Here is a 17,133-nt window from a genome sequence, read left to right on the forward strand (position 1 = left end):
CCCCATCCACACTTCACAGTCTGGCTCCCAACTTCACACTTTATCCCTGTCCACACTTTACACTCTGGCTCCCAACTTCAAATTCGTCCCTGTCCACACTTCACACTCTGGTTCCCAGCTTCACACCTCTTCCCCGTCCACACTTCACACTCTGGCCCCCAGCTTTACACTCGTCCCTGTCCACACTTCACACTCTGGCCCTCATCTTCTCACTCGTCCCTGTCCATACTTCACATTCTGGTTCCCAGCTTCACACCTCTTCCCCATCCATACTTCACACTCTAGCTCCCAGCTTCACACTCCTTCCCCATCCATGCTTCACACTCTGCCTCTCAGCTTCACACTCATCCCCGTCCATACTTCACACTCTGCCCCCCAGCTTCACACTCCTTCCCCATCCACGCTTCACACTTTGCCTCTCAGCTTCACACTTTATCCCCATTCACACTTCACACTCTGGCCCCCAGCTTCATACTTCTTCCCCATCCATACTTCACACTTTGGTTCATAGCTTCACACTTCTTCTCCATAACCTGATGGCACAAGTCTCGTTTCCTTACTGTTTATTTTTTTTTTCCTTACTGTTTATTATAAGTCATGTGGGGCTAGAGAAAGCAGGCAGGCAAGGGATCACACCACTGATTAAGGTAACCGATGCTCTTGAGTCCATCACCATAAATGGCCTGCTTCCTGTCAAATACTGTCAAGAGGTTTTTGTTTTGTTTTTTTTCTTTTCTGTGAGAGAGGGTGGTGGGAGCGCTTGCACACGAGCAGAGGAGAGGGGCAGATGGAGAAGCAGGCTGGCCACTGAGCAGGGAGTCGGAGGCAGGACTCCATCCCAGGACCCCAAGATCATGACCTGAGCTGAAAGCAGACACTTCACCAACTAAGCCACCCAGGTGCCCTTTGAAGAGTTTCAAAGCCATCTGAGTTAGTCTCTGCCCAGCTGGGACATACAGAACATATTTACTGAGCAAGTGTGAAAGCTGTTTCAAGGACAGGAGCTGGTGTGCCCATGTGGTGACTTACAGGGAGGATGGCAGAGGATGGGGCAAGGTCAGGAAGTGGAGCCAGGGTCTGGTGGCAGGGGGAGAGCTGGCCAAGGGCACCCTAAGGGCCTGTGCTGCAGGATCTGAAGGTGGAGTTAGTGAGGTTCAGGACATGGCAGACATGTATGTAGGTATATAGTTCTCTCTCTCAACCCTAGGTTTTGGGTTTTGTTCCTTTTTCCCCCCAAGATTTTATTTATTAGAGTGGGATGAGGGGGAGTGCAGATGGAGAAGCAGACTCCCCAATGAGCAGGGAGTCCAATGTGGAACTCATTCCCGGAGCCCTGGGATCATGACCTGAGCTGAAGGCAGTCAACCACTGAGCCACCTAGGCGTCCCTTGTTTTTGTTCCTTTTAAGATAATACAGTCTCTTCTTTTTTACTTTATTCTTGATGTAACTTTTTTCTGCTTGAATTGGCATTAGGTATATTGAAAATATAAATCTATTTGAAGAGTTCTCTGGCTTCTTAATTGTCAATGTACCAAGAGTTCTGAGTGTTTGCTTTTTCTCTCCCAGAGTGTTTGTTCTTTTCTCCCAGAATTATTGTTTTTCTGAATACGAAAATAGTACATGCTCTTTGTGGAATATACTAATATTTGCACATATCGAGAAAAAAGATATCACCCACAATCCCACCGCCCTTGAGAAGAAAAACATAAAACATTTTTATTTCCAGATTTTCAATGCAATCATAAATATATCGATGCCTATATTTTATTTTAAAGATGGAATTCGAGGGGAGCCTGGCTGGCTTAGTCAGTTAAGCATCCAACTCTTGATTTCAGCTCAGGTCATGATCTCAGTATCATGGGATCAAGCCCCACATCGGGCTCCTCGCTCAGTGGGGAGTCTGCTTAAGGTCTTCTCCCTCTGTTCCTCCTGCAGCTCACACGCTTGCTCTCTCCCTAAAATAAATAATTAAATCTTTAAGAAAATAATCTATAGAGATGGAATTACATTAATTATTTAGTTGCTTATTTTCTTAAAATGCAGTCATGAGTAGCTCCCCTGCCTTCTCCAGTGGAACATCACGTTGCCTTTGGTTCCTCAATGAGGATTTATCACTTATTTAAATAAATCCTGACTGACCAGTCTCCCATTGATTAACTGTTAGGTGGCCTCTACTTTCTCAGTATTTTTAAACGGCCTTGCAGTGGTATTCTCATGCATACTTGTGTGCCTGTACAAGGACTTCTGTAGGAGAAACCCCTAGAATACATTTCCTGAGTCATAGAAGATGCACATTTAAATCTTAGCCAAATTTCCCACCCAAATGGGTGTACCCTGTTATTTTACCAGCAGGGTACTAATGACTGACTGGTTTATACCGATTCTTTTTACAGTAGCTCTTACACTTACTTCTAAGAGAATGTATCAGCATATATACTGTGTAGGATGGCATTATGCAAACTTTTTTCTCTGTCAGACTAGTAACATATTTATCCTTACTGGGTTTTGTCTGTCTCTCTAGAAATAAGCAAACGAGGGACTCCTGGGTGGCTCAGTGATTGGGTGCCTGCCTTTGGCTCAGGTCGTGATCCCGGGATCCGGGATGGAGTCCCCCATCAGGCTCCCTGCGAGGAGCCTGCTTCTGCCTCTGCCTATGTCTCTGCTTCTCAGTCTGTGTCTCTCGTGGATAAATAAATCTTAAAAAAAAAAAAAAAGTAAATGAATTACAATTTTTCAGACACACTGTTCTCATGATAGACGGTTTCTCATAGATATATTTATGAGCATCCACCTTCCTTTACAGTGCAATAAAAGAAAACAGAAATGCCTCTGAGATTGTTAAAACGGTGAATTTGCTGATCACCTCCCTAAGCACAGACTTTCTCTGGGACTATATGACCCGGTGTTTTGAGGACTGCTTTAGGTAAGTATCCAGTTCAGGATTATGGAATGTTTAGGAAGGATTGGAAGCTTTTGTAGTTTCATAGCTGCTTATTGTGGCTCAGGGTGGGTGGTCTCTGCTGAGCACACAATGGGAGAGAATTCACTTAAAATTTTAGTAGAATAAAAGATATTGCCCGTGAGAAGGTTCCGATAATCTCTGCCACATAATTCTGGAGCTTTTTAATTTATTAATTCTAATTTGAGAAAACCCTGTGCATTTTCTAGGTACATTGACCAAACATATCTTCATATTGTTCTCTGGGAGGTGGATCTGTTTAAAGGGGTTTATTCTGCACCTCAGTGACAAGAGCAAGTGATTTTAAAATCATCAGTCTTCTCAAATTCTTCCTGAAATTTTTGTATCACGGGTCAGATAAAAGCTTTAATGTTTCAAACTGCCATAATCAGCTTTATGTCAGCTTTAGTTGGTGACTTGCACCACCTCAACATTGTGGATGGTGGCACACCCTGGGGAGCCTCTCCCAGGACCCTCTCCCCACAGCGGGGGACTAGTGTAGTCTCTCAGCCCCTGTCTCGTCCAAGTCACAGCATCAGGCTTCCTTCCTCTTACTGTTCAGCATGATGCTCTCTGCTGTCTCTGTTCTTCCTCAACCTAGCAACTTAATAGAAGCTTTACTTATTGTTTGCTGTGGGCCCTCCTCTGGCCTGAAAGCCAAGCACACCCATTAGCTCCTTGGGACACCCCCAAAGAGAAGTCGGCACTTGTATCAAAGAAGAAAACCGGAGCCCAGTGACATGAGGCACCCGGTATGGCACTACACAACACATTAGCAGCAGCCGAGATGCGAACCCAGGAATGTCTGACTCCCCAGCTGATCCCACTGTGCTACTCTGTGTCCCTGGAGCCAGGTCCCCGTAGGCATTCAACTCCGTGATGGATAAATTAGTCGTAGTTGGACCCATGGGCAAGAGCACAGCTGGCTGTGTTATACTGAAGCTACAGTATATCTTGGTCAGCCTATTTGCATTTCGGAGTCACATGGTGTGCTTGCCTTCTCAAAAAGAAAAAAAAATCAACTATGCAACATTTCAAATGTAAGAAAGAACAAGAAATGCCAGGTACACATGCACCCATTACTGGAAATTTAGGCAACACTTGGCCATTGTTTTTCAGATTTTTTTTTTTTAAAGGAATAAAATGTTGCCTCCTAGGTAGAACTAACTCCCTCCTACCTTCCCAGCACCTGCTCCTTTCCTATTGGGATTATTAGTGTCTATCGTGCCGCTGATGTTGTCTGTGCCCTTATAACTAAATGTGTATCCAGAAATGACACAGTCCAGTGTGTCTGTTCAAGTTTTACATGAGGGATATCAGGTTGTAGATAACGTTGCAGTCTGATGTTGTGGGGTTGGTTAACAGTCCTCTGGAGATCTGTGTGTACATCGGGTGGAAACACCAGTTTCAATTTTTTCATTGTTACAAATAGCACTTTGTCCTGTCCCTTTACAGACATATGCTGGGGGTTTCCTGAGATTAGTTGCTAGATTATAGTGTATGCAGTTCTTCAAAGGCATTCTCTTGCTAAGATAAACCCCTGGGTAGCCAGGTGCTAATTTGCAATGAAGACAACCCAGGTTGAGTTGTGCTGTGATGGCTCGATGAATCCAAAGCTACTCTGTTTTGAGAACCAACATGTATGGTTTTTGACTTACCTATTTCACCAGCTGCCTGCTTATTTAGAAACAAGTGTTGAGTTTTTGTATAAGCGGCTACCGTAGAGCTGACCGGTGAAGTTAAACTTCTCTGTGGAAGCTGGAAAAGCTAAGTGGCTCACGGGGATGAGCTCAAGGGTGTCACATGGAGGAGTCATCTCAGGCTGCCCCCACAGCAGGTGGACCTGTGCAGTCCATGTCTTCTCTAGCCAGGCGGCTTCCCTTGGACCACGCGTTTGCTTAGCGTTGCTCCTGTTGAAAGCAGGATGTGCTGGGCTCGGAATCCCACCACCAAGGGACCACCCTCATTGAACTGATGAAGTTCGAGTCTGAGTTGGACCTGTTTGGGAGACAGGCAGATTCAAGACACTGACTGACACCTCTGTGTCCAGTGGTTTTAGTCACTGAAGCTTCCTCATTAGAACACAGAGCTGTCTTTCGTTATGTTTGAAATAGAGTAACTTGATTCGACATCATAAGAGATACTTAAAGTTATTAGAGGAGAAAGAATTGATTGGATTTTCTTCCCCGTGACTTCTGTAGACCAACGAAGCACACTTACACTGTTGGGAAAAGCATCAGCCCTCCCCCGACGGTCTCGGAGCTCTGCACCCTCCTGGTGTTCCTTCTGGATGTTATCCCCTTGGTAAGGCCCCTGCCAAGAAGTGGTGACCCCGTGCTTGCTGTTATTTCCGTTCATTAGTGTTGTTGGCCTGATAAACCACACCTTCCTGAAAAGCGGGTGCGCATAAATCCACAACACTTTTTATGTTTGTTTTGGCCTGGAAGATGTAGCTGAATGTAACCTCTTAAGTCTCTTATGCAAGAGACAGGTAGAGAAAAAACTACATCTGAAACTAATGATGTACTATATATTGGCAAATTGAATTTAAATTTTAAAAATTAAAAAAAAAAATAAAAGAAGTTATAACTCTGAGCCGATTGTAAGTGGCCTGAGCCCAGGTCACGTAAGCCAGATAAACTGGCATCACCTTGCACTGCCGTTATTTAGGAGTGAGAGTAAATGTATTTCTAGGTGAAATTGTGCCACTGGCTAATTTTCTTAAAGGAAACTAATTTCCTTAATATGGAAGTAAGCGTGGCAGTGATTTTCTATTAGAAAAAGTAAAGACACCTGAGGGGCGCCTGGGTGGGTAGCTCAATCAGATGAGCATCTAGCTCTTGATTGGTTCAGGTCATAATCCTCAGGGACCTGAGATCAAGTCCCACATCGAGCTCCATGCTGAGAGTGGAGCCTCCATAAGATTCTCTCTCTCTTCCTGCCCTTCCCTCTGCTCACATGCATGCTCTCTCTCTCTCTCCCCCAAGTCTTTAGGAAGAAAAAAAGCAAAGAAAAGGTAAAGACACTTGAAAAGAGAGAAAGAATGTGCATTGATTTGTTGAGATCAAAGAGATTTTTTTTTTCTGATTTGGGAATGAACATGAGACACTCATTCTCTAAAAAGATTGACTTTTCAGGGCGCCTGGGTGGCTCAGTGTGTTAAGTGTCTGCCTTAGGCTCAGGTCATGACCTCAGGGTCCTGGGATTCAGCTACATGTCTGGCTCCTTGCTCATCGAGGAGTCTCCTTGTCCCTCTATCCCCCCCACCTTCTCACACACACACATGCTCACTCTCTCTCTCTCTCTCTCTCTCATAAATATTAATAAAATCTTTTTAAAAATGGACTTTTTCAAGGTGCCATTTTGAGGTGCATTTTTTTTTTTCTGACCAGAAATTGGAAACCTGTTAGTTGATCTCATGTTTGTTTTCCACAGGAACTTTACTCCGAGGTGCAAACCCAGTACCTCCCTCAGGTGCTGGGCTGTCTGGTGCAGCCTCTAGCTGAGGAAATGGAGGCGTTGAGCTTACCTGAGCTCACGCATGCCTTGAAGACATGTTTCAAAGTGCTCAGCAAGGTCCAGATGCCACCTTCCTACTTGGACATGGAGCCCACGAGCGGAAGCATGGTATGGCCCCGAGGAGCACAAGTGGCTCCCTTGGGCTAGGCTTTTGCCTTCCTGGGAGCAGGAAGGAATTAGGGTTGGTTGGAGTGAGAGTAAAGATCAGGGACGCCTGGATGATTCAGTGGTTGAGTATCTGCCTTTGGCTCAGAGCGTGATCCCAGGGTCCTGGGATCGAGTCCTGCATCAGGCTCCCTGCTGGGAGCCTGCAGTCTCCCTCTGCCTATGTCTCTGCCTGTCTCTGTTTCTCTCATGAATGAATTTTTTTAAAAAAAGGAGTAAAGATCAGAGGATATAAAGGTAATAGCTAAAATATGCTTCTAAAATCCTCAAACACTTCCTAAAAGCATCTAGCCTGGTAGCTGACACCCGCATTCACTTTGCTCACCCCCGCTACGTTCTCCTACAGCTATTGCTTCAATTCAGCTCAGTCTCCAGACCTTTTTATGCATATGTTTGTATTTGTGTGACGCTGGTGTCTTTTTAAGCATCTAAGTGAGATATTAGTTTACGTGGGCTGCAGTAGGGAAGTATCACTGGCTGAGTGATTTAAATAAGCGGAAGTTAGTGCCTCCCAGTTCTGGAGCTGGAAGTCAGGGATCACGGCGTGGGCCGGGCTGGTTTTCTCTGAGGGTGTGGGAGGAGGAGACGGCTCCGTCCTCTGTCCCAGCTCCTGGTGGTGCTAGCAGTCTCTGGTGTCCCTCTGCTATAGACTCATTGCCCTGATCTGTCTTCATCCTCACAATGCCAGATTTCCTCTTTGTAAGGACATCAGTCATGTTGGATTAGGGTCCACCCTGAGGAGCTCATTTTAACTTGACCATCGGCAAAGAGCCCGTGTCCAAAGAAGGTCATATTTACAAGTACCGGGGTTAGGACTTCTCATCTTTTGAGGGGGACACACTTCAAGCCATAACATCTGCTGTTTTCTGACTCACTTTGGTTCTCTTTCCACTTTGGTCTACATAGAGGTCTCTTACTCTTGTTTGGTTTCCACGCCATATAGTCTTGCTGCTTTACCTCATCTTCCGCTCTTCCCCTACCAAGGTCACATAGATGATTTCGGGTTTTTCAATGTTAAAAACAGTGCTGTACTAAGTATCCTTGCACAACTAGTTCGTGCTTGCAGGTTTCTCTGAAGGATCAACTCCTCCACGTGGACTGTGATCAAGCCCATTTCTTTTTAAACTGGGAGAGATGCATGTTCCTTCTAAGTTGGTATGGATGCTGCCAAAGGGTCCTCCCAGAAGACAATAACAGCCAGAGTTCCCCCAAGCAGCTCGAGGCCCGCAGTCTGGATTGTTTTTATTTTCTGCTTTCCTTAAAGATTTGAAAATTCTGCTCTTGACACCCATTCAGTGCAGCTGCAGGCAGGAGTGCAGACAGACGAGGCAATGGGCCCTCCACTCTGAGTGGTCAGGGCCGGGCCTGCACTTGGGTGCAGATTCACTTACAGACTGGTAATCTCCCTTCCAAAGTTAGTCCCCCCCCCCTTTTTTTTCTAGCTATTGTAGCTAATAAATTTCCCTTAAATGATTTAAGACACAAAATTTAAGCATGTGTCTACAAATACAATTGATGATGTTTCACAAAGTGCATTCTATTTCATTCTTCCCTATAGAGCACACTGTAAGAGAAGAGGTTGACTGGTTGAAGGTTGCAGTGTCATCTCCTTGAAAAAGCCACAGAATGGGCACCTGGATGGCTCAGTGGTTGAGTGTCTGCCTTTGGCTCAGGTTGTGATCCAGGGTTCTGGGATCAAGTCCCACATTTGGCTCAGGTTGTGATCCCAGGGTCCTGGGATCAAGTCCTGTGTTGGGCTCCATATAGCTTGCTTCTTCCTCTGCCTATGTCTCTGCCTCTCTCTCTCTCTCTGTGTGTGTATCTCATGAATAAATTAAAATCTTTAAAAAAAAAAAAAAAAGGAAAAAAGCCAGAATACACACACACACACACACACACACACACACACACACACACACAGATAGATAGACAGATGGGTACCATATACACACAGGTAAACACTTTATTCTGGCTTTTTGCTCATTAATTTCTTCAGGCCTTTATTTTACCCTCAGCTCAATATCCTCATTCAGTTTTTTTAATTTAAAATATGTCAGAAACTATTTTTAAATAGGGTTTTTGAACCTTGAACCTAAATAAATTATACAGATTGGGCTCAAAGCCTGCCTCCTTGGAGAGTGTGGGGCCCGGCAGCCTCTTCCCTCTCTCTTCCCCCTGATGTGCTGTCTTCATTTTATTATATGCTTTCACGCAGGGATTCTCTTGCTTTAGAGAATTAGGGTTTCGAAAAACAAGAAGTACATATTCATGGTATGCCCGATATTTGAATCTCTTGGCCTCACAAGAAGTGTAAAATACAAATTTCCTTTTTTTTTTTTTTTTTTTTTTTTTACAGAGCCCAGTAAAAGGTGAAAACAGTGAAATGATTATAGACACCAAGACAGTGATTCCAGTTGATGAAGATGCTTCGTTTCCTCCCCTCAAGTCTGAAGACAGTGGGATCGGGCTCAGTGCCTCATCGCCAGAGCTCTCGGAGCACTTGCGAGTCCCCAGGGTTTCTCCCGAAAAAGACGATGTTTGGAAGAAGGGTGGGAGTATGCAGCGGACATTTCTTTGCATCCAGGAGCTGATCGCCAATTTTGCCCACAAGAACATTTTTGGAGTACAAGTGACAACGTCCGGGGAAGAGGACAAGCATGAAGAGCCCGCAGGCCAGAGGGATGAAGGCGGGCCACCGTGTGCAGCAGGCAGCGACTCCGACAGGAAGAACCCATGGGACGCGAAGCCCATCAGCGTGCCCCAGTTTAAGCAGATGCTCTCAGACTTGTTCACAGCTCGAGGGTCTCCATTTAAGACAAAAAGTGCGGAGTTGCCATCACCTCTTCCCAGGAGCCCCGGCCCAAAGAAGGAGAGGGACTGGGCTGTGGAGCAGGTGGTCGTTGACCTGGGCAGCTCGCGGGAGGGCTGCAGGGAGGCCTTCGCCGCCGCCTGCCACCTGCTGCTGGACTGCGCCACCTTCCCCGTCTACCTGTCTGAGGAGGAGACGGAGCGGCTCTGCGAAACGCTCTTCCAGCTTCCCGGTGAGAGGGCTGCCCCCCCCAGAGTCCTCCTCAAGGAGCCCTGTCGTTCAGCTGGTGTTCACAGACCAGTCAAAACCCTGTCTGCCCTGTGTGTTTTTGTCACTATTTGTGTGTGCTTTTGACTTGCGTCTTAAAGGGGGCAGATTGGTGAGGATGGGACCGTATCTCTAAACTTGAGCGGTCCCACACAGCCCATTAAGAGGTCTGGAACAGAAAAGGTGCTTAATGATGATCAGTGAATAGACTAGTCCATCATCCCGGTTGTTAAAGATCGGCATTAGTTTGCTAAGGTGCCATATCAAAGTGCCACAAGCTGAATGGCTAAAACCACAGAAATGTATTGTCTCACAGTTCTGGAGGCAGAAATCTGAGGGCTGTTCTCCATTTGAAGGATCAGGATGATGTGTTCCCAGGCCTCTCCCCTAGCTTCTGGTAGTTCCTTGGCTTATTGGCATCCTAACTGCAGCTTGCATGGTGCCCCCCTGCATATGTGTACATGTCCTGGGTTCCGGACACCAGTCATACCAGATTAGGGGCCCACCCTCGTATGGCCTTGCTTTAACTCCTTACATGTGCATCAACCCTATTTCCAAAGAAGTTTGCATTCTGAGGTCCTAAAGGGGTTTATGACTGCAATGTAAGAATTTGGGGGTGTTGGAGGGACACCGTTCTACCCATAATAGGCAGTGTCTTAGCAGCTCCAGCACTCACAGAGTGGCTTAAGGGACAGAAATGTCCTTCTCACAGTTCTGGAGGCTGGAAGTTTGAGGTCAGGGTGCCAGCAGAGTCAGTTTCTAATGAGAGCTCTCCCCTTGGTTATAGACAGCCACCTTCTCTCGGGTTGCTCACAGCCCGAGGGTCCAGGGAGATCTCACTGGTGTCTGTTATAAGGGCACTCATCTCGTCATGAGGGCCCCACCTCCAAATACCATTGCATCAGGCTTCAACGTATAAATCTGGGGCAGACACAACTCAATCCTTAGCAGGTAGTGAACGCTTTAAAGAAAAAAGAGGAAGATAGAGAACAAGAGAAAAGTGATTACATTGGTGGGAATGCAGGACAAAGCTGTCCCCTCCTGTTGTCATTACAGTAAATTTCCTGTGCAGTGTGTCTCTTGGCTCATTAGCTGCAGATGACCTGTGCTTGGAAGCACGTCACTAGGTTTTAAATCTACGGTGCATTTTGGGCCCTTTTAAAGCTAGTGCCATGTGTCCCACCATCAAGACAGCCTTGAAAAAACACTTCGAACTCTATGCCAAAAAATGTGGATTGACTCTATAAATCTAGAAGAAATTTTTAACGTGAATTCTCTATGTAAATTTTTAAAATAAAAAGTAAACACTTTGAGTCATCTCGGAGCCTTGAGATTGACATTTCCAGAATTCCAGTAATGTGACAAGCTTTCGAAAGCAGACCCAGTCTCCTTTGTCCTCTGGCCCTGCGTGATGGCTGATACCGTGTCCCCAGCGGAAGGTTATCCCCCTGCTGGCCACCCGACTTGTGGATCTCAGGGTGTCTTAGAACCTGCACATGGTGGAGGTGTGTCTTCATGGGATTTTGTTTGTCTGACCTGCTTCCTTTCAGGAGCCGGCGACTGTAGTTTCCCGTCGTGGCTGCGATCCCTCATGACTGTGGGCTGCTGTGTGTCTGACTGCTTCCTCCAGAACGTGGCCATCTCCACTCTGCTGGAGGTGATCAACCACTCCCAATCCCTGGCCCTTGTCATCGAAGACAAGATGAAACGCTACAAGAGCTCTGGACACAACCCCTTTTTCGGCAAGCTGCAGATGGTGACGGTTCCTCCCATTGCTCCAGGAATACTGAAAGTCATTGCAGAGAAAACAGACTTCTATCAGGTACTTCCCACTCGGAGGAGGTGGGCGGGAGCCTCTTCCTGACCACTTATTTAAAGTTGCCTGCGAGGTGGCAGGCGCTGTGATGGGGTATGGTGGCTCGGGGGACAGCCCGAGAGGGTTGCTGGAGACCTGTGCTCCCCTTGTCTGCGCCACTACCCCAGCCTGCTGGCACAGTTTCTGGCTCTGCAGCAAGAGTTCCATAAAGATTTGTGTTCAGTTTTAGGCTAACTGGACTTCATATGCAAAGATTGTTGAATTATCTAAATATATGGAACAAGAGATTGTGCCCTAACTTATAAGGGTAAAGGCTTTGAAGCTAGTTAACTTTTTTTTTAAGATTTTTTTTATTTATTTGAGAGAGAGAGAGAGAGAGAGAGACAGCAGGACAGTGGGGAGGGGCAGAGGGAGAGGGAGAAACAGATTCCCCACTGAGCAGGGAGCCCGATGCGGAGCTCGATCCCAGGACTCTGGGATCATGACCTGAGCCGAAGGCAGATGCCCAACCAACTGAGCCACCCAGGCATCCCAAAGCTAGTTAACCTCAAGGAAAACATAGGACTCGTCAAATTTAAGAAAGATTATTGCCAAAGACAGTGAGCAGGTGTTCTCTCTCTTTTGGGGGACAAAGCGAAATAGCTTAAAGCTATATATGCCAGGGCTCATTTAATTGCAGAAAGCTACAAGCAGTTCCAGTCAGCTTATGAGAAAAAAGAAAAAGTGGAGTTTACATTGAGCTAGTGCCCCGTGGAGGCCAAAAGGCAAGAGTGGAATGCAGCTGGCTCTCACCTGGGGGGCTGTGAGACTCGGAGGCTGCTCCCTCTGCACCTCGCTGGGCCATCCAGGGGTTCAGGTAACAAACGTGGTTGCCACTTGACCTTCGGTCTGCCTCCTGACCGTCAGGTTTGGCTCCTATAGCTAATGATGCTTGTATGTCTTTCCTGTAATTCTGGACCAACTGGTCGGGGCTGTTAAACAGTCTGTCAGTGAAGCACCCTTGGGTCAGTGCCTTCAGCTTCTCCAGCCCACCCAGCAGTGACAGGGGCCCTGGGGCAGGAGGTGATGTGATGCAGAGAGGAATGTGCCCGCTCACCGGGACCTGTGGATGGAACAGGTTTCCCTGCACTGATGGGGCGGCAGGCACCCTGAAAAGCTGTGACGCTTAGGAAGGGATATTTTGCATGTTTTATGGGTGAATGAGATATTGAACCTATACTGTCCCTTTGGGTCCTAAGAGCCTCTGTGCTGAAAGGCCTTGGAAATAGGCTGCCATTTTTCTGTTTGGGATGAGCTCTTCCCAAACAGGTCACATAACTCAGGCCACCTCACAGCTCGGTTTCTTCTTGACGCTGTTGTTAATAATAGCTGTATTTAGACATAATTCACAGGCCACATACATCACCCACTGGAAGTGTACAGTTCAGTGGCTTTCACTGTGTCTACAGAACTGTGCCTTTGTGCTTACTGTTTTTTCTGGGTTTTGTCATCCCCCCTTTGCCATTTTCTTTTTCAGCAAATGGATATTTTCCAGTGCAATGTTTGCATCGCTTTCATGATTTTTCTCCGTAGATCTTTGGAGCTTTCTCGGTGGTCGCTCCAGGGTTTTACCAAGTACATCCTAGCTCATCAGAATCTACTCACTTCCAGACTGAGATGCAGTGAAACCCAGAGACCTCCTTCAGTGTCAGCTTTTCCTCCCCTTCCTGGTGCTGTTGTTCTGCACGTTACACCCGTGTGTGTGTCCGTGTGTGAGACAGACCCCACGACACAGCGTTAGAGTCACTACATGATACTGTGTTCTTTAAAGAAGTGGGGAGGAGAAAGGAGACTGAATAGCTATACAGTTTGTTACTTAACTTTCTTCTTTAACATTCCTGGCCCTTCAGGTGGGGCTTTCAGGTGGCACCCAGGCCACTGCCTTCCCTCCCGCACACCTGTGCCCTGCCTGTCTTCCATGCCACTGGCGCACAAGGGTGTTTCTACATGTTCTGGTGATAGCTGCTGGGATACCTATGTGCTCAGCCTCTTCCAGAAAATCAGTTGAAAGAAAGGAGGTAGCATTTATGCTGTCTTTTTAGAGTTACGCAATTACCTTTACTGGTGCTGTTTATATGGATTTGATGAACTGGGGTCAGTTGCTTTCACCTCGAGAACTTCCTTTAGTATTTCTTTTGTGTTTTGATTTGATTTTTTTAAAATTTAAATTCAATGCATATGTAGTGAATTCTTAGTTGCAGAGGTGGAAATGAGCGATTGAGAAGCTGCATGTAACACCCAGTGCTCATTCCATCGGGCGCCCTCCTTAATGCCCGTCACCCAGTTGCCCCATGCCCCCACCAGAACTTCCTTTAGAGTTTCTTATAAGACAGGTCTGCTAGCAACAGATTCACTCAGTGTTTATATGGAATACCTTTATTTCTCCTTTTATGAAAGATAGTTTTCCTAGGTATAATGTTCTTGGTTGTGGTTTTTTTCTTTCAACACTTGGAATATAAGAATAAATATACTTTAAACAGCCCCAGATATGCTTGAATATACAATATGTAAGTAAAGCAGCACTTTTTTTGAGAGCATCCATGTTGTGCACACAGGGGCACGGGAGCAGGGAGAGAGAGAGAATCCTAACCAGGCTACACACACAGCACGGAGCCCACCTTAGGGGCTTGATCTCACAACCCTGAGATCGTGACCTGAGCTGAAATCAAGAGTCAGACACTTAACCAACTAAGCCATCCAGATGCCCAACAGCACTTTTTCAATAATCTGTGACAAATGCTCATGTGAATGTTGGAACTTACATTGGAACCCCCCATTTGGATATGTGATCCCACTGTCATCTTGCCTCCAGCCTTTCTTATGAAAAGGCAGCTCTTCATCTTCTTGGGTTTCCCTTGTGAATGATGAGTGATTTTTCTCTTGCTGCTTCAAAGTTTCCTCCTTCTCTTAGTCTGTTAGCCTCTCGTTGTGATGTGTCCAGTGTGGATCGTGTGGAGTTTATCCTACTTGGAATCCTTCAAGCTTCTTAAATGTGTAGTTCAATATCTTTTTTTTTTTTTAAATCAAATTTGGGAAGGTTTTGTCCCCTACTTCTGCACATATTTTCCCTGCTCCTTTCTCCTCCTCCTTCCCCAGCACTCCACTTATGGACGTGCTGCTGCTGCTGCACTTGACCGTTTCCTTTCCTTCGTTTCTTTCTCTTTATTCTTCAGATTTCACCATTTCTGTTGATCCATTTTCTTCACCGAGTTTTCCTTCTTTCAGTTCAGATGAACCAGTGAGCCCTTTGAGGGGTGAAAGTTTCATTTCAGTTATTGTACTTTCAGTTCCAAAATTTCCATTTGGTTCCTTCTCTTCCTTCCTTCCACTTTCTGTCTCCCTGTTGATGTCTTCTACTTGAAAAGAAATTGTCATCATATCTTCCTTTACTTTTTTAAGCATGGCTTCCTTGAGTTATTTAAACATACTTACAATCACTACTTTGGAGTCTTTGCTAAATAAATCTGACACCTGGTTGCTCTCCCAGACACCTTCTGTTGCCTGCGTTTTCCCTTATGCGAGTATCATATTTTCTTGTTTTGTTGCATGTCTTACAGTTTTTATCAAAACCTGGATATTTTAGATAATGTATCATAGCAACTTTATTCTGACCGCCATCCGCATCTTGTTTTGTCCTTGTCTGCTGTTTGGTGACTTGCCTAGACTGTTTTGGTGGAGTCTGTCTCCCCTGCCATATGAGTCCTTTAGTGCTGCTCCCTGGAGGGACGTGCGGTCAGCCTGCAGTGACAGTGGCCTAAGAAGGTTTGTCACTGACTGTCTCTTTCCCTGGTCTCTGTGAAGCTGTCTGTCAGTGTATACCCCACTATTGGGCTCCACAAACTGCTGGCTCACTGCTCTCATGTTTTCAGCAGTGAGCAGAGACGTACGTTACCCCACAGTCTCATGGTTTCTGGAGGTCATCTTTGAGTTGTTTTGTTTACCAAAGAGGGTTCTTCCAAAGTGTCTCTTGTCCTGGTTATTTCTGATAAACAAGCTGGCCTATTGCTGTCATGGAGCTACCAGCCTCTTCGTAATCACTTATTAAAAAATTCCATTGCTTTTGAGAGCACTCTTGGGTTTGAACTGCCCCACATTTTCCTGGAGGAGCTAGCTCTCTGGTTTGTGGCCTGCCTCTCACTCTGGACAAAGTCTCTGCATCCTGTTGCTCAAGAAGTGCTGGGACTGAGACAGTTGCCTGCTTCTCTTGGAGGGCAAGCCCTGTAGGTCACCCCCAGTGGTATAGCCTCCAGTCATCTGATCTTGCTTCTCTGAGCATGGAATGTCCCCCTACCAGTAAACTAGGGAAAGAACGATCTGAACTCAAGCACTCTTGGCCTACAGTGTGTGGACACAGCCTCCACCCAGGAGTGAGGACAAGGAGTGAAATGCTGTGGCCTGTGCCTTCCGTGAAGATGCAGAGCCTTGGACTGGGAGCTGGGGAGGGTCAGGGGGATAATCACGTTCCTTGTCACACCAAGCTGGGCTGGGGGGTGAGAGGGAGGGTTGTAGTTCCATTGCTACAGACTTGTTTTTTCTACTGGAATTAGATTTTCTTGAATAAATATTTCTTTATTTCCTGAATGTCCTTAGGATAATTTCCAGAGACTCTAAATGTTTGATTGTTTTTTTTTTCCATAATTTTCAGTTTTATTTACAGTAGTTTTTCTGGGAGAGCACATGGAGCTCCTCACACAGCCAGACTATCTTGTGTCCTCAGACCCCATCTATGGCGTCAGATCCTTAGAGTCTTACTAACTTGCTGTTGGGCTCGGGTCCCTCATCCCGGACATGCCCCCTCCTCTTCTTACCAGAGTTGAGTCCGTGTGGATCTTGCAACCAGGAACCATGTCACTAATCCAGCAGCTGTGCCTGGGCAACTCTTCCTTGTTCCTGCTTCTATCTGAGAAGTTTGCGGTCATTATGTTGTAAGGCACAGGGAAAGAACAGAAGGAAGAATTTAGTCTGTGAATCTTTGGAAAGCTATCAATAGAATAAAATGGCTGCATTAAATATTCTTGTTTTGACGATGTACCCTTGGTGATGTTTTTGGAAAGTATGCTTTTCTGAGTTCTTTCTGAAGCCTTGATTTTTATTTTGAGTCAGATGTGGTACATATCTGAGTCTTTACCACTCGCTGGGCACTGGAGTGTGCTTTCTACAATACACAGCTCTCTAGAACGATGGCAGTGGCTGGCGCTGGCCCATGTGGTGATGCTGGATGGGCAGCAGGGAAGCCACCTGCACAGATAGCCAGGCCATGTGCCAGTTCCCAGACTCCAGATGCAGGGCTGCTTCCAGATCTTCTGGCCTTTATCTCATTCTCACAGCACAGCTCACATCCCCGTGCTCATGTTGAATAAGGTTCACTATCCCACAAGTGTCCTGACCTTTCTAATCAGGTAGTAACAGAATTCAGTTCACTAAAAAAGCGTTCAGAACATAGGGATTGAGAAGTCTAACTCAGATGAAGGAGCAGGTGTGCGATGTGTGTTTTGTGATCAACATCAGCCCCCAAGCCCTTGAAAAAACATTGTTTTAAACCTTCCAGAAGGAAGAAG

At 46.1% G+C, this 17,133-nt stretch overlaps 1 protein-coding gene and 1 long non-coding RNA gene across 6 annotated transcripts in view; one reads left to right on the forward strand and one right to left on the reverse strand.

Moving 5' to 3' along the window:
• The window catches only part of DOP1B (DOP1 leucine zipper like protein B), a 105,405-nt gene that overhangs the window by 46,161 nt on the left and 42,111 nt on the right, over positions 1-17,133 (forward strand). For all 5 annotated transcript variants that reach the window (XR_013368811.1, XM_077879148.1, XM_077879146.1 and 2 more), the window contains 5 exons: positions 2,805-2,924; positions 5,162-5,264; positions 6,396-6,587; positions 9,001-9,685; positions 11,271-11,542. Coding sequence is in view for 4 of the 5 variants with exons in the window: in XM_077879148.1 (XP_077735274.1) it covers positions 2,805-2,924; positions 5,162-5,264; positions 6,396-6,587; positions 9,001-9,685; positions 11,271-11,542 (1,372 nt within the window). In the remaining variant the exon portion in view is untranslated. The remainder of the gene's footprint in view (positions 1-2,804; positions 2,925-5,161; positions 5,265-6,395; positions 6,588-9,000; positions 9,686-11,270; positions 11,543-17,133) is intronic.
• Positions 1,693-12,448, reverse strand: LOC144301912 (uncharacterized). Its single transcript, XR_013368813.1, has 3 exons — positions 12,329-12,448; positions 4,619-4,958; positions 1,693-1,956 (listed from the first exon to the last, which is right to left on the reverse strand). It is a non-coding gene; the product is annotated as an uncharacterized LOC144301912 (long non-coding RNA).

This window comes from Canis aureus, chromosome 30 (assembly GCF_053574225.1).
Source record: "Canis aureus isolate CA01 chromosome 30, VMU_Caureus_v.1.0, whole genome shotgun sequence".
In the NCBI taxonomy this organism is placed as follows: Eukaryota; Metazoa; Chordata; class Mammalia; order Carnivora; family Canidae; genus Canis; species Canis aureus.